This window comes from Prunus avium, chromosome 5, assembly GCF_965620075.1.
Source record: "Prunus avium chromosome 5, drPruAviu1.hap1.1, whole genome shotgun sequence".
In the NCBI taxonomy this organism is placed as follows: Eukaryota; Viridiplantae; Streptophyta; class Magnoliopsida; order Rosales; family Rosaceae; genus Prunus; species Prunus avium.
Window position 1 is genome coordinate 27,924,533 of NC_142288.1, and position 23,092 is coordinate 27,947,624.

General features: G+C 37.7%; 2 protein-coding genes across 2 annotated transcripts; both read left to right on the forward strand.

Moving 5' to 3' along the window:
• The first annotated feature begins 478 nt into the window (after window positions 1-478).
• LOC148294611 (uncharacterized) lies at window positions 479-3,881 on the forward strand. Its single transcript, XM_088253820.1, has 3 exons — window positions 479-942; window positions 2,577-3,614; window positions 3,716-3,881. Exons 1-3 carry the CDS (start codon window positions 479-481, stop codon window positions 3,879-3,881), a joined length of 1,668 nt encoding a protein of 555 aa, XP_088109946.1.
• A 7,191-nt stretch (window positions 3,882-11,072) lies between these two features.
• Window positions 11,073-13,164, forward strand: LOC148294612 (uncharacterized). Its single transcript, XM_088253081.1, has 3 exons — window positions 11,073-11,518; window positions 11,848-12,900; window positions 13,008-13,164. Exons 1-3 carry the CDS (start codon window positions 11,073-11,075, stop codon window positions 13,162-13,164), a joined length of 1,656 nt encoding a protein of 551 aa, XP_088109207.1.
• Window positions 13,165-23,092: the final 9,928 nt, after the last annotated feature.

The following is a 23,092-nucleotide window of genomic DNA, read 5'->3' on the forward strand; positions in this document are numbered from 1 at the left end:
GGTAAATTTGAAAAATAAAAGCTAAATTGTTTTATGTATTAATGATTTTATTTTAAGAATAAAAAAAGTGTCACATGTCCTAAGGGAAAGAGAGAATGTCCAAAAGAGAAGGTTGCTAACAACGGATAACAAGAAACATTGCATGATGAAACAGGTAACCAAAAACATTACATGATAAAATAGGTAAAAAACACGAAATTTGAAAGGGATATTTTATGAGTTGTGTGGTTTAATAAATAACTAGTTATTTTATATTATTACAAAAAGAAAAGAAAAAAGAATAACAGCCTCTAGAATTTTTACACTAGTTGGAAACTTTCCTCATATCACACCCCCAACCAAGCATAACGAAACTTTCCTGATATCACACCCTCAACCATGCATAATAAAACTCCCCTCTACAGCGGCATCCCCAAACCCTAAATTCCTTGTGCCTCAATTTGCATTCTCAATAGCGAAGGCCCTATCATCTGGTATCATGGGGGATCCGCAAAAATCTCAACCTTCCGCCGCCTCCGCTGATCTCACCTCCAGCCAAGATGATCCCCAGGGGAAGTTACAGGATATGGAGGAATCTCTGGGCAATGTAATAGAGAAAACCCAAAAGTTCGAATTGCAAACATCAATATTAGAGCCACTTCGCGCCAGTAGTGGTATTCCCGTTCAACCCGGCAGTCCCCGGCTTACGATGGCCTCTTCCGCCGCTGAACTCACCACTGCTGAATACCGTGCCTTGACGAAGTTATCGGAGGTGCTTTCCGCCCAGCTTTCTGCACAGCTATCTGCCCAGCTATCCGCCCAGCTCGATTCGCAGAAATCAATACTGAAGGAGCTTCGCCTTATACGCGCCAGTAATGCTATCAACTTTCAATCCGAAAGGAAGAAGACTCCAAATTTCACTGTTCCCGACCGTGAGCCCTTTAATCCTTGTTGGAAAAAATGGCTCACCTAAAAGGATACAAAGTTTTTTGGCGCTCAAAGGATGATTTTGAATCTGCCTAAAAGCGACCGGTCGCTGGACATTTGCGACCGGTCGTTTTGAAGCAGATTCGAAGTCTGGAAGCAAAACTGAAGAGCGACCGGTCGCTAGTTCTTTGCGACCGGTCGCAGGCACACGAGCGACCGGTCGCTGGACATTTGCGACCGGTCTCTTAGAAGCAGATTCAAAGTCTGGAGGGAAAAATTCTGGCGACCGGTCGCCCATTCCTGACGACCGGTCGCTCCAGTCGTGCTGTGATGCTTTGCTTACGTATTTTCAACTGTCTTTTCAATGGCTATCGCTTTCCACGAGTTTGCAGGTTCTTAATGGATCACTTCTGAGGTAAAAGAGGGTTGACTACCTGCTGGATAGTTGGGAGAGCACTCATGGCTAATTGGTTATCCTATTTTGATTAATCTCCTCTCCATTTTCTGGTTTAATGGAGGTGGCTGAGTGGGATTGTATTACCTACCTAATCTGACCCTTAGTCTAAGTGGTGACTAAAAGGAAAGAACGTGGAGGACAATCAGATATCCTATCTCTTGTCTATTGGCCTGTGTAGGTAATGGGATGAAGTAAGATAACACAAGGGAGAAAGAATGTTGAACAAATGTAGTGGCAAAAGCTGGAAACAAGTTAGAGTTTCTTTAGAGAGCTTTGTTCAAAAAAACCAAGGTGAGAGCAAGAGAGTTCTCTAAGTGTATCAAGGTGTTGAGCAAGGGTGTGAGAGAAACAGATTGTGAGGGTAGTGTTCTAAGGGGGTTTCCTTTGTAAACCAAAGTTGTAACCTATCTTCATTAGTGAAATTTCTCAAGGTGATCACCAAAGAGGATGTAGGCAATTTGCTGAACCTCTATAAACACTTGTGTCATTTGTGCTTGGTTAATTTCTGTGTGTGTGTGTAAGACTCATCCATCATTGAGTTCTTTGTCCAAAGTCCATCAACAACAAGATCTTAAAAGGGCAGTGAGTTAGTCATTAATTCTCAACAATCCTTACCCAAGGTCAGCGCATCATGGCTTAGTGGATTTCATCTTATCTTCTTAATTTTTGCATTCATCTTTAATTATATTCAAAGATTCTTGCTTGGACTATTTTTGTGTGTGGCTATTTTGATGCTAGGAGGTTTTGTATCTCTTTGTTATCAGTCAGTTCACATGTGTTACGTATTCTTGAATTTGAATTGGATTTCCAGCTCGGCCTTTATCTATTTTTCTGGAGGCGTTTTCTTGCAAAAACTGTGTTATATTTTCTGAGGAATCGGATGTTATATTTTACAATTCTGATCATGCATACATATATTCTATAAATTGAATTGAACTTTCCATTTAACTATGATCGATCTATTACTCTGTAATATTTAATGATGATGATCTACTCCTGCACTTCCATACTCAGTTTGTAGGAAAATGGAGAAATTTATTTTTATATATTGCCAGTTTTACTGTTTTGTTTGTATTTGTTTCTATGCATATATGCTTACTAAAGTAGATAGCGCAGCTTTGACCTTGCCTCATTCATTAAATCTCTCTAGGTTGGTTGGTGTTCGAAAATATTAACTTGACTTGTTCTATATATCTCTCTCTTTTTTGTCCAGCTTTTCTATGGTGGAGGATGCATCGGGGGAAGATAGATCTGTATATTTATTGGTGTCTTTTTATGATAGCCGATACACTGATTCAATCTATCAAGTTACATTCAAACATGGAGGAGTCACCCATGAACCCCCAGTAGTTGAACTTGACCAAGAGTTTTATGACGGTTTTTACATTCAGGGTGCCAGGATTTCCAACCGCTCCGAATTATACATCCTTCTACAAAACGGTTATAATGACCCTTTAAAGCGGGTGCCATCAGGATATAGTATTGAAACGAAGAAGTGGTCATATCATTCATCTCTTCCTCCTAACATAACATCTAAACCACTAGCAACTCTTGTATCTGCGTATGACAAGCTTTACTATATTGCATCTCCAGTGTGCTTACCACCAATTAAGGAGCCCTCCTTCGAGAGATACGATCCTGCTCAAAACCTTTGGGAGCGAATGCCTTCTTTTCCATTTTATCATGATGATGGGACCTGTATGGAAATAATTGGTTATGCCGTTTGTTATGGCGTTATTTTGTTTTCATTGTGGGACTCCGACCTGAATTCCAATGTTGTTGCCTTTCATGAGAGTATAAACCAATGGAGTCAAGTGACTTCTGCATCTTATGCTCCTTTTCGAGGGAGGGCCATAGTTGTAGGTGACACTATCTATGCCGTACATGCGCTTATGGTGGAGCAGATTATAGCATTCTCCTTCAAGATGGACAAAGATGAACATGGTTGCATTACATATTCCCTAAGCCCACTGTTTACATTGCGTGGCTTGGAAATCGTGTGTCCGCCAGTGCCATTTTGTGAGCTTAAGACAGGGTATTTAGTTCATTTGGGTAACCATGACTTTTTTCATGTCATGACTGGCAGTCCCGATAGCGAACCACGTCCTGAAGTACAATATCTTTGTATCACCACATTTCAAATTGTTGTTGGAGAAGGAGGAAGACCCATGATCAAGACCATACAGTCAACTATTCATCCTGTGAATATCAAGGGCCGTGATTGGTTCTTCCTTGAGTTCTGCTTCACGCCGTAAGTTTCCTTCACGTTTCTTCTGTTTACATTATTATAATTGTGTTTGTACGTTGGAATTATATTACCTTTTGTATGTAATAAGGTTTCTCATTACTCAGTGAGTGCGGGGATCATGAACCCATAGAAGGGGACATTATGACTAGTATGAATCAGCCAAAACAAGAAGAAATCACTCTGAATGAACATGAAACAACTCAGGATGAGAATGTTTTGATGTGGGAGGTGGCTCGTAGCGAGTTTCTTGCTCGCCGGTGTCAAAGGTGAAAGAAATGTGTTTACAATGAAATCTTTCTATTTATTTAATAACATTAAATCAAAGAGAGTCAATTGTTTGATGTCTATAAGTGTTTTTTAGTCTTTGAGTCTAGTTTCTCGAAATAATTATTTGGTTTTGCAGAAAGAGGCCAAGAAAGAAGCCAAGCTGGAGTAACCGCCATGTAGCATGAGCAGGTGCCAGGCAGCATGAAAAAACCAACAAGAAAAAGCCCAGGAAGATAAGAAAAAGAAAACCTGTAATGTAAGAAGCTGTTGCATGCAGAGCTGTATGACGAATGATGAGTTCCGCATAAATTACTTATGTAATTGTCAATTTTGGATTATGGCTTGGCATTTGCTGCATATCTTCCTAACTCAGTGCCAGCTTTTTCCCGGCACACGAGCGCGGAGCCGTGAAAACTACGTTTTTTACACAAATTTTAGTACAGTTTTGACACAACGAATAGATGTGATTAAATATCACATGACAAATTAATGTTTTATTTTTTTAAAATCATTATGTACTGAAAATAATCTTTAATTAAAATTTCCACTCTATTTATATTTTCTCTCTCTGCAATTGCTAGATGAAAAAAATCATTATTTCTCGTTGTGTCTTTAGGGGTAAATTTTTCCTTCCCAAAGCATTGTTTCTTTCTCCATTTTCCTCCCTTCTATTCCTTATCTTCATCTCCAAGTCAAACTTGGAACTACCTACCAAAAAAAATTAACACAAACTGAAAACAAGAAAGTAGAACAAACTTTTGATCCTGAAGATGACACTTTTTTATGAATGTGTATGAAGCTTTTTATGGATCCTATTATTTTTCTTAGAGCGTGAATACGACATTTTTTTATTTATTAATATGCATGAAGTTTTTTATGGGTCCCAATGGCAGAACCAGGGACGGATCCATGAATTTTCCTTGCAGGGGTCAACATTTAACACGGTAAAAAATTTCTACAAAAAAAATAAACCCATAAAAATGAAACGATAATTAATAGAAAAAACCACATTACAATTGTCCACCATGAGTTTTCATTTTCTGAAGATGTCCCATTATAGTTTCATTATTAATACAAGCGAACTCATCTTTCTCAATATAAACAAGTAGGGAGTCTGCCGGAAGGAGGATTTTCCTTCTTTTTAGCCAAAGTAGCTAGGGATGAGAGGATAGGGAGTCTGCTGGAGATGCTCTAAGCTATCACTCAACCATTAATGGAGAAAAGCTAATCGAAAATTCATATAAAAAAACTAATTGAGCCTCTCTGTTGTTTTGTTTTCTTAAGAAATCTATGTCAGCCAAGGCAAACCAAATAGCTGGGAATGCCTTAATTTCCCCCAAGTCCAATACTTCAAGATCTTAAATTTATATTTCCATCAATATTTAATCAACCAAATACAAAATGAAGCATCAAATATCAGTCCCACCAAGCAGTCATCTTCACTTATGTCAAATATCCATACTTTTTCAAAGTTAAAATAAAAAGAAACCGTTTTTGTTCTTCTATTAAGCTAAACTGAAATCTCATATTAGTGAGCAAATCACAGATAGCCATCAAACTACATTGAAAAATAATGAAGAATTGACGAAACTGAAAGCAAAAGAACCAAGGCAGTGAAGGTGAAGTTTGCCATTATATTTTGTGGACTTTATCTCTGAGGCGTCTCTTCTTAGCTGCCCAACGAGCATCAGATTGTGAGGTCGATAAGAGCGTTGTGCGCTGGGGAGAAGAGTGCTGCTCTTTGGGGACTTTCGTCGAGCAGTTTGCAGGGGTCAACTTTCTCCCCTCTAATGGAAAATTCCAGAGTTGCAAGGGTCACTTGACCACACTTACTCCTCTGTGGATCCGTCCCTGGGCAGAAGGGGCTCAGCTAGGCTCTGGCCTAGGGTTGATTTTCCAACTTAATCTTAAAGATATAAAAAAAAATACCTACAATTAAATATTGGCCCACCGTTTAACACACACAACGACTTTTCTTTTTATCAGCCCACGGAAAGGATAAGGCTAGACAACAACTGGTCTTTGAGGGAGAACATGACCTCATTCTTTTATTCAGGTAGCCTTGCCTTGGAGGTAGGCATGGCAATGGGTTGTGTCGTGTCGAGTTCGTGTCGTGTCGAGATAATAAACGTGTCAAAAATACTCAACCCGAACCCAACTCATTTAATAAACGTATCATGTCGGGTTCGAGTCGTCTTAAATAGGTTATTAAACAGGTTACCTGGTTGATAACATGTTTACTCATTCCTAATTTCCAATTTAAAAAGGGGGAACATTAAAAAAAATGAAAAAGAGGAAACATGAGATTACATTAAATTTAAAAAATATTTATATAAAAAAAAAAAAAAAAATTAGGGTGCGCTTCCTGATTCCACAATAGGAGCCTTTAGTTTGGCCCTCTGGATATCTTCACTTGGATTTTCACGCACAGTTTCTTAGGGCTCATCACTTGAGCTCCCAAGAATCACACCCTTAGCTTGAGCATAACTTGTGTCATGATCTCGATGGTTGCGTTTACTTGGTAGATCCAGGGCCTCCAGCTGCTTGTGTCGTGATTTATAGACTTACAATGATAGGAAGGTAACCCACAAATTATGAATTAAAGGCTACTAATTATATATATTACAATATATCAAAAGGTAAAGGTAATGGATATAATGGTGGTCATCCACATACAATGGCAGACTCAGAAATTTTTCAAAGAATGTGCAATATTTAAAAAACTAAAAATTCGAAAACAAAATTTAGACAACCAAATATCTATAGAATTTAAACAATACTAATGGCATTCATAATTGATGAAAAAATAGCAATACAAACAAAACATGGAAACCTCTTTGAGACATTAAGTCGAATACATAGTGGGCAATAGCCAAAATTGTAAACTGTGAGGAGTATGCTTTTTGAGACATCAATTGTTTTGACAAGAAAATCACAAAATATAAAAGTGAGAAATAATAATGAGAAATATAAGTATAATGTAATTAAATATAAGTACTTATTCATCTAAGCAGAATAAGCAATCCCAAAATATAAAAGTGAGAAATAATAACCTGTAAAAGCCACAAGAAATATTACCTCATAAAACATATCTTCAAGACTAACGCATGAGCACTTAAATTTGCACTAGAGAAATCTTCAAGAGATTTGGGAAGTGATTTTGGGTTGTGGGTTTTCTAGATGGAAGGGAATCCTAATCTGAGCACTTAATTAAAATGTTTTCTGAGCTAGAGGATAATAAGATGGTTAAAGTGGTAATTTGTCAAAAGTCAAAATTGCATCAATCAATACTCCCCGTTTCATTAAATGTCTTTTGAGCTGGAGGATAACAAAGACGACGTTGTTTGTGTTGCAAAAAATTGAAAACAAAAAAACCCAAGTCATCTTCCTTGTTTTGAAACCCTTGCAACACACCTCAGATGCAGAACCTTGGGACCAATAGAGGTGCATACTCCAGCCTCACCACATGATTTTCCGGCAAGGGGAGGTGCAACTGCACCTCCTTGCGCCTCTGTAGGTCCACCATTGTCCACATACATGTAATGTATTGTATTCATTTCATATTTTAACTTGAGAACATAATTAATTAAGCTGGCATGCATGCCTCGTGTCGTGGGTAAACAGCCCTTGACAATTCTCCACAAGAAATTCTTCACCTTTGGCACCAACTGCGCACCCCAAATTAAATTAGCTTCCATCATCACTCATCATCATCTACGATTCTATTCCCCTTGAGCTTGGTTGACGGAAGTAGGTAATGCTCAGAAAACTATGTCAAATAAAACCCAAAGGCAATATTTTTGTTAAGTAACCGTACAAGGCCTACGTCATAGTAGTAGTAAATCATAAGAGAGACGGAGAAACCCAACGGCAAAATGCTAAAAAACTATATGAATTATTAAGCTGAAAGTAGCCTTTTAAAGGTAATACATTAAGAAAATCCAATCCAACATAAAGTCATTATCTTTTAAACAGAAAATCATTATCTGTAATATATAACCTAAACCAAGATAAACAAACGCAAACAATCAACATTAATAACAAGATGTTGAGAACAGGACGTGAACGCGATCCAAAAAACCCTCCCAATGCCTTCTAACAGCAGCGTCCACTTCCTCAATGTCCACTTCCTCAATGTCCACTTCCTCCACTTCCTCATTGTCCACTGTTGAACTATCCGTAAAATGCTCATAGACATTTCGCAGGAACTTTAGAAGGTCTGACGGCCGACCTTTATATGGTGTAGCTCGCTCATAATTAAAAACTTTAATGAAAAACGATTCCAAAGAATTAATGGCTGCCGTTGTGTTCCAATCGAAGAACTCACCAAATTTTTTTGAGTTCAAGTCAGAGCGCAATTTTTTATGCGTGGTTTTAAGTTTATGATGGAGTTCACCAAAGCACTTTATCCTCCGATCAGGAGCCATAAAAAATGGGTGTTTTAGCATCTTAACATACTTTTTGTAGCTGAAAAGAGCAAAAAACAAAATTCATAAACACATGTAATAACATACCATATTTCACAAAAATTAAGAATTAAAAAAATTCAAAAGTACTTACTCTTGTACTTTAGTGTTAAAACAACAAAGAAAACTAGTAAGTTCCGGCCATCCAGTACCGGAACTCAAAACCGGTCGAAATAGAGATTGCAGCATCCAACTTAAATCCTTGAAGTCTTGGAAAGCAACCTTGTCTCCTTCAATACGTCCTCCTCCTATGTTCATTATCTTGAGTGTATCACCCACAAAAACATAACTCGTCATTGCCCGCAAGGAACCATGGAAAATCCCCTCATCATGAATGTGAGAGATCGCTTTAATTAATTGTCTGTCAAATCATGAAATACATAAGTTAACCATAACACAAATTAATATATATATCAAAAACACAAATTGTTATTACAGTCACCGTATTGTACGACACCAGTAATCACAAAGGCAGCGAAACCCAATCTTCGAATCTACCTTGTTTGGATCAGAGAGGCTTTTTGAATTTACCTTATCTTTCCAATCAGAAAGTGAAATGTCAAATCTATCATAACAAAGAGTCCACCATCCGCTCGTACCCTCCTTATTATGTTTGCAATATGCAACCATCCATGGACGGAGAAGTACTCTGTCGGATACCATTGAGGTTAAATGAAAAATTTGCTCAGATATTTGCTCTTGTTCATCCCCATCACCGATATTCAAGAAAGAAACATCTCTCGCTTTACCGTTCCTCTTAAATATAAGCTCACCATTCCTTGAATAGTTACTGGAAAGTTTATAAAAGCACACATGTGCACCCTTAACCATGTCACTTGAATCATCACTATCGAAATATTGTTCATTGATGTACTGGAAAAACTGAATTTGAATTTCCATTTCCTGGAAATATTAGAATTAGAATCAGGACCCCAAATATTAGAGAAAAAAGAACCCTAAGCACATGAAAGTAAATTTTCAAATTATTATTCTAAGAATTTTGCATGCCGTTTAAAAGCAAATTAAATTTATTACCGCTAAAAATCTCTAATTATATTAGAAACATAAAATGTCAATAACAAAAAAAGACTCGTTTTAACAATATAATAATTTTCCAACAAAATAAAAACGAATACAATAATTTGCAAGTCCAAATTACCAAAAGGAAAAGGCCATTCTTCGGCAACCAAATTTGTAAGTAGATATGCAGAAAATTTAACACCATACATCAATTTGGCAGACGCTCCAATTCAAAGAATTCTAAAAAAATAAAAATAAAAAATCCACAAAAATTCGAATAAGTTAGAGGAAACTGGGCAACAAGTGAAACTGAGAAAATAAAAGACAACAGTCAGTCAATCTGGACAAGCAACGAGGAGCCCCACAACAGCTTACTGTACCAGACCCGAAACAACAGACACAAAAACAGATAAAACTACCCAAATGAACGACTCATTAGAAGCCTTAAGGCCATGAGAGATCTCCAAGCTTGAGCACACAAAAAAAAAAAAAAAAACTTTGTCCCTCATGAATCAAACAAAGAATCTATGGTTTCAAATTTCCTTGTCGGAGTAAGGATTATGAAGGCATATGTTTATTGGAAAACGTCTCCTAGTTGCATGGCCAATTGCAGCAAGTGCTCTTTATTTTATTTTTCTTATTTAAATAAATTGTGAATGTTCTATTTTATCCCTATTTGATGAAATATCTTCTGTTTCAGTATATTCATTAACAAGGACAACTGTGGAGATTTCGAAAATATAGATAGATATAAATTTAAAAAATTAAATTAATTATGTGGGAATTTAAATAGTTTAAATTTAATGACTTGACATGAGCTAAGTTATTTGAGACTCAATATATTATTGGTTTGATAAACAAGTATTGTTGGTCAATCAATGTTCAAAAGACAAAAACTACTCATACTTCAAAAGAAAACAGATAAAGATGTATCGTCGGTCAATCAATGTTTCAAAAGCCAGAACAAAAACTACTCAAATGTTCAAAAGAAAATATAACAAAAACTAGATTATAAATAAGAGAGCATAATGTAACCTTTGATTATCTTGGACAATGAAGCAAAACCGATATGCAGTCAAAGAGAGATCCGCGGCAGCCACCTTTGATTAAGAAGAGCGAAGCAAAAAGAGATATTGAGTCAAAGAAAGATCCAAGGAGGATAACCGCAAATAGATTATCTGTATATTTAAAGCAAAGGATAGAGTATATAGAGTTGAACTAAAGCCCCAATTTCATAAAACGAGAAACAAACTCAAATATCATAAAACGGGTAACAAAAAACATTGCATGATAAAACAGGTAACAAAAACACAAATTTTAAAAAAAGGGAAACTAAATAGGATAAATAAATCATATTTTATGAGTTGTGTGTGTTTTTTTTATATAAATATTATTAAAAAGAATAGCAGCCAGCCTCTAGAATTTTATACGAGTTAGAAACTTTCCTCATATCACAACGCCCCCTTATAAAAAAATAAATAAAATCACACCGCCCCAACCAAGCATAACGAAACTTTCCTCACGTCACACCCCCAGCCAAGCATAATAAAACTCCCCTCTACAGCGGCATCCCCAAACCCTAAATTCCCTTTGCCTTTGCATTTCAATAGCGAAGCCCTTATCATCTGGTATCATGGTGCATTGGCAAAATTCTCAGTCATCTGCCGCCGCCGCTGATCTCATCTCGGGTAAAGGCCATGGCTTGACCATGACTTCCCGCCAATATGATCCACAGGGGAAGTTACCGGAGATGGAGAAATCTCCGGTCAAAATATCGGAGATAGAGAAAACCCAAAAGTTCGAATTGCAAACGTCAATACTGGAGCTGCTTAGCCGACTGAGCGGCAGTAATGATATTCCCGTTCAACCCTGCAGTCCCAGCCTGACGATGCCTTCCGCGGCCGCTGATCTCACCCCTGCTGAATACCGTGCCTTGACGAAGTTATCGGAGGTGCTTTCCGCCCAGCTTTCTGCACGGCTATCCGCCCAGCTTTCTGCCCAGCAACTCCAACTGGCCGATACGCAGAAATCAATACTGGAGGAGCTTCGTCTAATACGCTCCAGTAATGCTAGCCTCAGTCAATCCACGACGACTCCAAATTTCACGGTGATTGACGACAGTCCCAACCGTGAGCCCTTTAATCCTCACCCAAGGTCAGTGCATTATGGCTTAGTGGATTTCATGATTCGCCAGTGCATTATGGCTTTGTTTCTCTGTAAAATTGTTGATGTTCTTGATTCGCCAAAAAAGAAAGGATCAATTTTCTTTTTGTTTAGTTTCTCGGAAAATTTAGCATGCATCTTTAATTATATTCTAAGATATTGGCATTTTTACTGTTTTGTTTGTATTCGTCTCTATGTATATATGCTTACTAAAGTAAATGGTGCAGCTTTGACCTTGCTTCATTCATTGAATCTCTCTAGGTAGGAGGTGTTTTGAAAAGATTAATTTGACTTATTCTATCTCTCTCCTCTCTGTCCAGCCCAGAGCATGCATCGATGACTACACATCAGGGGGAAGATAGATCTGTATATTTATTGGTGTCTTTTGATGATAGAAAATACACAAATTCAATCTATAAAGTGACATTCAAACATGGAGGAGTCAATCATGAACCCCCAGTAGTTGGACTCGTGGCAGAGTACTATGACAGTTTTCACATCAAGGGTGCAAGAATTTTCAATCGCTCCAAATTATACATCATTCCAGAGGAAGTTTATAATAAAACTAGCGGGGCCAAATCTTGCAGGCCATTAGGATACAGCATTGACACCAAGACTGGGTCATATTGTTCATCTCTTCCTCCTAGCATAGCCTCTAAACCAGCAGGAACTCTTGTATCTGCTTATGACAAGCTTTACTATGTTGCACTTCCAGGGTCCTCACCATCAATTAAGGAGCCCTCCTTCGAGAGATATGATCCTGATGAAGACGTTTGGGAGCGAATGACTTCTTTTCCATTTTATCGTGACTATGGGAGCCATACGGAAATAATTGGTTATGCCGTTTGTTATGGCGTTATTTTATTTTCATTATTGGACTCTTACATGAATCCATATGTCGTTGCTTTTCATGAGAGTAGAAACCAATGGAATCGAGTGACTTCTGCTTCTTATGCTTCTTTCCGAGGGAGGGCCGTGGTTGTAGGCGACACTATCTATGCCTTGCATGCGCTTATAGAGGAAGTGATTATAACATTCTCATTAAGGATGGACAAAGGTGAAGACGGTGGCATTGCATATTCCCTAAGCCCACTGTTTGTATTGCGTGGCCTGAAGATTGCACGTCCGCCAGTGCGATTTAATGAGCTTAAGACAGGGTATTTGGTTCATTTGGGTAACAAAGACTTTTTTCATGTCAAGACTGGCAGTCCCAATGAAGAAGCACTTCCCGTGGTTCAATATCTTTGTATCACCACATTTCAAATTACTGTTGGAGAAGGAGGAAAACCTATGATTAGAACCATACATTCAACTGTTCATCCTGTGGATATCAAGGGCCGTGAATGGTTCTCACTTGAATTCTGTTTCACGCCGTAAGTTTTCTTCACGTTTATTGTGCTTTCATCAATAAAGTTACATTTGTACATTGGAATTATTTTACATTTTATTTGTAATAAGATTTCTGATTATTATGACTCAGTGAGTTCGGGGATTATGAACCCATAGAAGTGGAGAGTGTGACTAGTATGAATCAGCCAAAACAAGAAGAAACCACTTTGGATGAAGATGATAAGGAGTTTCTGATCCGTAAGGGGACTCGTAGCAGTAAGCTTCGTGCTTGCCCATGGCTAAGGTGAAAGAAATGTGTTTACAATGAAATCTTTTTATTTATTTAAATGACCATGAATCAAGAGATTCAATTGTATACGTTTCTTCAAGTGTTTTTATAGCCTTTGGGTTTACTTTCTCGTAATATTATTGAGTTTTGCAGTGGAGAAGCCAAACTTGAAGTATAAGGCGCCATGCATCGTGAAAGGGCCAAGCACAAAAACACCCAATTAGGACCGCAAACCGAAAACATGGCGGGAGGGAGGGATTATGAGTGGAAGGAATTTAACTTGTAATGTAAGAAGGTGTTTCATGCATCTATATGACGAATGATGAGTTGGGAAGAAACTGCTTATATAGTTGTCAATTTTGGATTATGGGTTATTGCAAATTTTCTTGCGAGGAGTGAGTTAAGCATATGTACCAAGATTATTGGCTTGCATTTGCTGCATATCTTCCTAAGTTCTCAGTGCTATTTTTACCCTCATATATATGTAAATATATATTTTTTATTGAATTACGATATGGGAGGGTTAGTTAATCTATGGATTGGTGATAATTGATTTCTGGTAAGAATTTATATTTTTGCATATATTCTTAGGTCTCTAGTGGCAAAGTAAATTTGTTGACTTTCAATTTGATCCAATGTGCCAGAGCTGTAGAGCCTAAAACTTGTATATGCTTCTTTATAGCATATAAAATTAGATGAAAAAAATAAAGGAAAATACTATAGAGTGCTACTATTTCCACCCTGGTCCTATTTTTCCACCCACCATTATTCCTAAATTACCCTTTAACTATTAATTCAAGCAAATTCTTTAATTATTAATCCATCGATCTTCATGACCAATCACTAGCATGGGAAAATCCCACACAATTTATCTGTGTTTTTTTTCTTTCTTATGGGCATAAAAATTCCAGTAATATATGTGATTACCCATACTCAGACAATACAAAGAGCATCATGTACTGGAGTCGGTGATGGAAGAATCAAGAAGATACAAAATAACATGATAAGTATGAAAAAGAAGGTTTAGTGGGTAATTATTTTGCATTTTTCGGAAGTGATAACGTGTAATTTTCAACTTCTTCTTCTTTTCAATTTTTTCTTTGTTATTTTATAATCCAAAAATCAAACCATCTATGATTTGCTAGGAGTTACTAGAACTCGTTTAGTTTCTACTGATATACTGGTGTAGGTTGTTCTTTGGGGTTTTTCCCCCTTTTTCATCAAAAAATGCAATACAAACGAAGTTCTTGTTCCAAAAGGGTATAAATATTGGTAAACATTTTTGAAGGGGTACCTACAACTGATAATGTCAGAGGGGCTGGGTTAAGTGAAATTCCTAACAAGGGCAATTGCTAGAAGTTAGGGTTCAGAAGTGAGAAAGGGAGCTTAGAAGTTGGGATTTCATTTTGCAAAAGGGGAAAAAAGGGATAAGAAAAAATAAATTGATGAAATTGTGGGCTTCTTTTTTTGGTGACTATTGACAGCGGGAAATCACTGAATTTGTAGAGGCAGTGAGAAGAAGATGAAAGGACAGAAAAGTATTAACATGAGTTGAGGCTTTTTCTTTAAGTCCTTAGAAGTCATTTTATAAAGGGGTAAATTTATCTTTAAAAATTTGAAAATAAGGTGGGTTTAATAAGAGGGTGAAAATAGGAACACTCATATCTTTGTTTTGATAATTTAATACTCTTTTTTTTTTATAACAAGTGAATTATTTTCGACTTTAATTTATTTACTTGTTAAAGGTCAATTAATTAAAGAAAAAACTTAATTACAAAATCACTTCAGCATCCAATTACATAATTACAGCAAAACCAAATCAAAGGTATACCAATTCAATGTCTGAGAATGGAGAAATTTTTAAATGTTCCAGGTACACCACGTGTCTAGTGTACCATCCAATAAACATAGAACATGTGGAATTATTATCCAACTTACTGCATTTCTTCTTATGACATTGGCGGACTGCATTGGACATATTCCATATGTCTTCCGTCTATTGGATGATACACCAACTACGTGGTGTACCGGGAACACTCAAAAATTACTCCTGAGAATGGTTGATTGAGAAGTTTGTTTCGGGTCTTTGAACAATGGCATAATTACAAGAGACATAAATATCATCCATAAACCCTAAATTCCCTGTGCCTCATCCGGTATCACGGAGTATTCAAAAAAATCTCAACCTTCCATCGCCGGTCTCACCTCGGATCAAGGCCATGCCTTGACGATGGCTTCGCGCCAACATGATGTCCAGGGGAAATTACCGGAGATGGAGAAATCTCTAGCCAAGATATCGTAGTAATAGTATGAAGTAGGTGCCAGACAGCATGGAAAAGCCAACCAGAAAAAACCCAGGATGATAAAAAAAGGAAACCTGTGATGTAAGAAGCTGTTGCATGCAAAGCTATATGATGAATGATGAGTTCGGCAGAAATTTACTTGTGTAATTGTCAATTTTGGATTATGGGTTATTGTAATTTTCATGGAGTTAAGCGTTTGTACCAAGATTAATTATTGGCTTGGCATTTGCTGGATATCTTCCTAACTCAGTGTTTTTTTTAGGGCATATGTATATATATTTATTAAAATGTAGTTAAGTAATTGTCAGCTATATGACGAATGATGAGTTGGGAAGAAATTACTTGTGTAATAATTGTCAATTTTGGATTACGGGTTATTGCAATTTTCATATAGTTAATCATTTGTATCAAGATTATTGGCTTGGCATTTGCTGCATATCTTCCTAACATATAGTGCTAATTTTTTCCTGGCATAGGGGCTCGGATCCGTGGCACTTTGTTTTTTACACAAATTTTATAACACAGTTTTCACAACTTCGACACAATTTTGACACTATGAATAGATGTGATTAAATATCACATGACAAATTAATTTTTACTTTTAAAAAAATAATTATGTGCTGAAAATAATCTTTAATTTAAAGTTTCCACTCTATTTTATCTCTCTTACATTTATATTTTCAGACACACCATTTTGTTGAGGAGTAAAAGGGGTTGTCGTTTGGTGAATAATCCCTTGAGTACGGAAGAAAGACGCTAAAGTATTATTCACATATTCACCTCCGTTGTCTGTCTGAAATACTTTGACCCGAGCATGAAACTGAGTAGACACCATAGTACAAAACTCTGGAAGGATGGAAACAACATCATGTTTATTTTTCAGCAAGAAAACCCAAGTAAGTCGGGTACAATCATCAATAAATGTGACGAACCAACGAAATCCGTTCGAAGTAACGCGAGCCGGACCCCACACATCAGAATGCACTAAATCAAAAGGCTTTGCAGCTTTACTGTCACTTAAAGGAAATACAGTGCAATGGCTCTTGGCCAAAATACATGTCTCACACTTAAAACTGGACTTATCACAGGAGCGGAATAAAGATGGAAACAGACGCTTAAGGTAGCCAAATGACGGGTGTCCCAAGCGACGATGCCATAACCAAATTTGTTGTTTGTCTTTGACACTGCAACTTTGAACAGTATTAACGACACGATCACGAACTGGTGCAGAAGGCAACGTCAAATAATATAACCCCCCTATCCGTTTACCATGCCCAATCATCTCGTGAGTCCTAAGATCCTGAAAAGAGCAATGGGTAGGATAGAAAGTAGCAGAAGCATTAAGTGTATCAAGTAAGCGACCAACAGATAACAAGTTACAATGGATATTGGGAACTAATAACGCATGAGACAAGGACAAAGTTGGGGTGAGAGAAATGGTGCCCTCGCCAATAATTGGAGAGGGCAAGCCATTAGCACTAGTTATGTATAGGTTACGGGTGTTACTAGACAACTCATCAAAAAATTTAGCATCATAAGTCATATGATCAGAAGCACCAGTGTCAATTATCCAAGTATTAGAGCCAGTACCTGGAATAGAGTCAGAAACACGCAAATTCGCAGAAGCAGCAGCAGCACCAACAATGGAATTATCACCCATGATTGTAGCAGAAACCCAACAAATCACGCAGAGTATACAACAGAACACAGCACAGACACAAATCCGGCAGATGTACGAAGACAGTAGAGGCACACAGTAGAGGCACGAACACAGTAGAGGTAGATGCACGAAGACAATAGAGGCACGAACACAGTAAAGGCAGATGCACACAGCGGAACACAGCAAAAGCACAGGAAATAGAGGCACGAACACGACAGAGCACACAGCGGAACACGACAAAGGCGCAGGCACAAGAACCCTAAAGAAATTAGGGCACACAGTAGAACACGAGTGGGCACAACACACATAGGTCACCAGAAAGTCGGCTCTGATACCAAGTCAAATAATATGGGTAGAATATTTTCAGATGTATTTCATTCTCCGAAAGGAGGTATTTATAATACAGGTTACAAACCCTAGTAGGGTTTAATTAGGAAATAAGTGGAATCCTAATTACATAATATCTACACAAAAGGAAAAATAAATAAAACCCAAATAAAATAGGATATGCTCTACTCGCCAACAGTAATAGTATGAAGTAGGTGCCAGACAGCATGGAAAAGCCAACCAGAAAAAACCCAGGAAGATAAAAAAGGGAAACCTGTAATGTAAGAAGCTGTTGCATGCAAAGCTATATGATGAATGATGAGTTCGGCAGAAATTACTTATGTAATTGTCAATTTTGGATTATGGGTTATTGTAATTTTCATGGAGTTAAGCGTTTGTACCAAGATTATTGGCTTGGCATTTGCTGCATATCTTCCTAACTCAGTGTTTTTTTTAGGGCATATGTATATATATTTATTAAAATGTAGTTAAGTAATTGTCAGCTATATGAGGAATGATGAGTTGGGAAGAAATTACTTGTGTAATAATTGTCAATTTTGGATTAAGGGTTATTGCAATTTTCATATAGTTAATCATTTGTATCAAGATATTGGCTTGGCATTTGCTGCATATCTTCCTAACATATATAGTGCAAATTTTTTCCCGGCATAGGGGCTCGGATCTGTGGCAGTTTGTTTTTTACACAAATTTTAACACAGTTTTCACAACTTTGACACAATTTTGATACTATGAATAGATGTGATTAAATATCACATGACAAATTAATTTTTACTTTTTAAAAAATAATTATGTGCTGAAAATAATCTTTCATTAAAGTTTCCACTCTATTTTATCTCTCTTACATTTATATTTTCACATCTCTCTATAAGCAAATTGCAATTGCTAGATGAAAAAAATCATTATTTCTCATTGTGTCTTTACGGGGAAATTTTTCCTTCCCAAAGCTTTGTTTCTTTCTCCATTTTCCTCCCTTCTCTTCCCAAAGCTTTATTTTTCTGAGAGCCAGAATATGACATTTTTTATTAATGTGCATGGAGTTTTTTATGCGTCCTATATTTTTCTTTAGAGCCTGAAGATGACATTTTTATCAAAGAGAGAAGGGATTTTGACATCATCATTGCAAAGCGAGAAGACCTTTGTAAACAAGTTAAATACTGAAAAATGATTACGAGAAGGCCACGTTTTACAAAACTAAAGCAGTTGTGAATCTTTTTAATCTTCCCCCTTCCCGACCCTTCTCGCTTCTCTCTCCTCTTCCCCACACTCTCTCCGTCACTTTGTTTCTTGTCCAGCCCTCTGAATGTCCACAGCTAAATCGTGGCCAATTAAAAACTGGGTATGCTAGTGAGTCACTGCTCCATACGATGACATATCCTTCTGTTTGAGTGTTCTGATTTCAGATTGTAGACTGTTAGTGAGTCAGCTACAAGATATTTCTATTAATTTTGTCTTTCGTGAGGCCAACCAAAGTGGCCCATCGTTTAGCTAAATTTGTTGTTTCTTTGCCTACAACATCTTCATGATTTCAGGAACCTCCTGTGATCATCCTTGATGCTTTAGCATGCAGAGGACAATATATAATACTTCATTCTTATTAAAATAAAATCGCTCATTCTCGAAAAACTGGGTATGCAATTGGGTGTGGCTTGAGCATGAGATTGAAAAGATAAATAAATAAAAGGGAAAATAGAATCTGCATGCAATATTTATTAAGTGACATGGCATAACCACATAAGCTCCCACATAAGGTGGTCAGTTAATGTGGTCAATCTTGTATGTCCAAATAGCATTATTGGTATTTTATTGATGATGAGGGACGAAATAAATAAATAAAACGGGATTATGTCCTAGAGAATTAGGTGAGTATCTCTACCAAAAAATGATAGATATAAACACCATAAAATGTTGGCTTATCAAAATAGTAAGATGACAACTCCCAATAGAGAAATTATAAAGTGATACAGTATCACCATCTCAACTGGTGATACTTTCACATAGAATTTGCCATGTCTACTTTTTAAAAGAAAATTTAAATTGTTTTTCCAGCTAGACATTGGGTTCCAATTTTACCCTTCAGAATTTTAAAAAACAAAACAAAGAGCTAGACAGCCTTCAACCTCTATCCAGTTCGCAGTCCCCCTCCGCCTCACCGTCCCTCCCACCTCTATGCAGTTTGTAATCCCCCTCCGCCGCGCCCTTTCTCTGTTTTGATTACCTCCCCCTAATACTTCAACCTCCTCATCTAGGTTGCTTTCATATACATCAAAACCTCCATATCCAAGTTCTCTTATCCAATTTTGCTCTCAATCACGTATGGGCTTGACAAGAAAAGATCCAAGAAACGCATTCAGAATGATGTGTAAAGCAATCTTAACTAAAAAGCCCCAAGAAATTCTTGATATGCAGAGATAAGGTTTTGGGCCCCATGGATTGTGATAAACTTAACTAAACCCAATATCTAGTTGGAAAAACAGTTTATGGCCCGTTTGATAACCATTTCAATTTTAGTTTTTAGTTTTCATTTTTTGTGCTAGAGTATAGAGAAAAAATAGGGAGAATGGAAGTGAGAATGAAAGTGGAGATAGGATTGAGACAGAAGATGTGAGGGGAAGATGGGAGGGAGGAGTAACAAAAGCGAAAACAAAAACTAAAAACTGAAATATATTTGAAGTTGTTTTCACCTTCAAGTTTTTGTTTTCACTTTGTTACTCCTCCCTCCCATCCTTCCCTCTCATTCTCTCTCTCAATCTCATCCTCACTCCCATTCTCACTCTCATCTTCCTCTATAATCTAGCACAAATAATGAAAACTAAAAACTAAAATTGAAATGGTTATCAAACGAACCCTTAAATTTTATTTTAAAAAAAAGATACGTGGCAATATTTCAATAAAAATATCACTAGCTGACATGGTATACCATTCTATAATTTCTCCGCCCAAACCAAGCATGACGAAACTTTCCTCATATCACACCCGCAACCAAGCATAATAAAACACCCCTTTACAGCGGCATCCCCAAACCCTAAATTCCCTTTGCCTTTGCATTTCAATAGCGAAGGCCCTATCATCTGGTATCATGGTGCATTGGCAAAAATCTCAACCTTCATCTTGGGTTAAGGCCATGTCTTGACCATGACTTCCCGCCAATATGATCCACAGGGGTAGTTACCGGAGATGGAGAAATCTCCTGTCAATATATCGGAGATAGAGAAAACCCAAAAGTTCGAATTGCAAACATCAATACTGGAGCTGCTTGGCCTACTAAGCGCCAGTAGCGGTATTCCCGTTCCACCCGGCAGTCCCAGGCTGACTTCCGCGGCCGCTGATCTCACCCCTGCTCAATACCGTGCCTTGACGAAGTTATCGGAGGTGCTTTCTGCACAACTATCGGCCCAGCTTTCTGCCCAGCAACTCCAATTGGCCGATTTACAGAAATCAATACTGGAGGAGCTTCGTTTAATACGCTCCAGTAATGCTACCCCCAGTCAATCCACGACGACTCCAAATTTCACGGTGATTGACGACAGTCCCAACCGTGAGCCCTTTAATCCTCACCCTGTTGGAAAAATGGCTCACCTAAAGGATACAAAGGTTTTGGCGCTCAAAGGGAGAATTTGAAACTGCCTAAAAGCGACCGGTCGCTCGGAAGTTGCGACCGGTCGTTTCTGGGCAGATTCGAGGTCTGGAGCTAAACCAAGGAGCGACCGGTCGCCAGATCTTTGCGACCGGTCGCAGGAGCACAAGCGACCGGTCGCATGGCTTTTACGACCGGTCTTTTAGAAGCAGATTCAACGTCTGGAGAGAAAACCTCTGGCGACCGGTCGCTCCAGTCGTGCTGTGACGTTTCCTTACGTGTTTTCAACTGTGTTTTTCGATGGCTATCGCTTTCCACATGATTTCAGAGGCTTAGTGGGTCACTTCTGAGTTAAATGAATGTTGACTACCTGCTGGATAAGTTGGGAGAGCACTCATGGCTAGTTGGTTATCTTATTTCAAAGAGATCACTCTCCATTTTCTGGTGTAAGTGGGAGGTGGCTGAGTGGGATATCATTTACCTACTTGATCTGACATTTAGTCTAAGTGGTGACTAAAGGAAGGAACGTGGAGGACAAAGATTGTGTCTTATCTTATGTCCATTGGCTTGTGTAGGAAATGGGGTGAAGTAAGATAACACAAGAGGAGAAAACAAGTTGGATAATTAGGAAGTGGCTGAAGCAGAAGTTGAGTTGAGAGAGTTAGAGTTTTCAGTTTTGTCAAGACAGCCAAGGGGAGAGCAAGAGAGTTCTCCAAGTGTATCAAGGTGTTGAGCAAGGGTGTGAGAGAAACAGATTGTGAGGGTAGTGTTCTAAGGGGGTTTCCTTTGTAAACCAAAGTTGTAACATATCTTCATTAGTGAAATTTCTCAAGGTGATCATCAAAGAGGATGTAGGCAATTTGCTGAACCTCTATAAACACTTGTATCATTTGTGCTTGGTTAATTTATGTGTGTGTGTGTAAGACTCATCCATCATTGAGTTCTTTGTCCAAAGTCCATCAACAACAAGATCTTAAAAGGGCAGTGAGTTAGTCATTAATTCACAACACACCCAAGGTCAGTGCCTTATGGCTTAGTGGATTTCATCTTATCTTCTAAATTTTGTTCTCTGTAAAATTGTTGATGTTCTTCTTTCGCATTGTTGTTGTTGTTTTTTTTCTTAAAAAAAATTGATCAATTTTCTTTTTGTTTAGTTTTCGGAGAATTTTGCATGCATCTTTAATTATATTTAAAGATTCTTGGTTGGACTATTTTTTTCGGCTATCTTGATGCTACAAGACGTTTTATATCTCTTTGCTACCATTCAGTTCACTTGTGTTACATATTCTTGAAATTGAATTGGATTACCAGCTCCTATTTCGAGCGCCTTTATCAGTTCCTTTGAGTTGTTTTTGTTGGAAATTTGGCTCACCTAAGGATACAAAGTCCTCTTTTGTGTGCTATGGATTTCTACCTAAATTCCATGACATGGTTGACTCATTTCTAGAAGAATTTTGGAGTTGCCCATGTGAGTAAATATTGGCTTGCCATCTTTGTCAAAAATAGGTGACTTGTTTGGTGGCACAAAATGGTGGAATGTTTGGTAGCCATCCATGGTTAAGTTTGGTAGCCAACATTTGAATAGTGTGAGGTTGCATTCACACTCTTGCATATTTGGCTATATAAAGGGGTTTAGCATGCAAGAATAAAATCATGGCTTAAGAGTTTTCTAGTGTATCAAAGTGTAGAGCAAGGGGTGAGAGAGAAAAGAGAGCTTGGGGAGAGAATAGAGTTCTAAGGGGGTTTCTTTGTAAACCAAAGTTGTAACTTATTCTTTCATTAGTGAATTTCTCAAGGGGATCACCAAGAGGATGTAGGCAATTGCTGAACCTCTATAAATTCTTGTGTCATTTTGTGCTCGGTTGGTTTCTCAAGTGTAGTGTGTGTGATTCATCCATAATTGTGTTTGTCACAAAGTCCATCAACAACAAGATCATTAGGGGAGGGTGAGTTGAGTTTGTTCTCAAATTCACAACAAGTGGTATCAGAGCTGTGTTGGAGCAGCAAGTTGCTAGAGTGTTGAAGATGGCAGGTGACAAGGAAGCTGAAGGTGAAAGTAGCT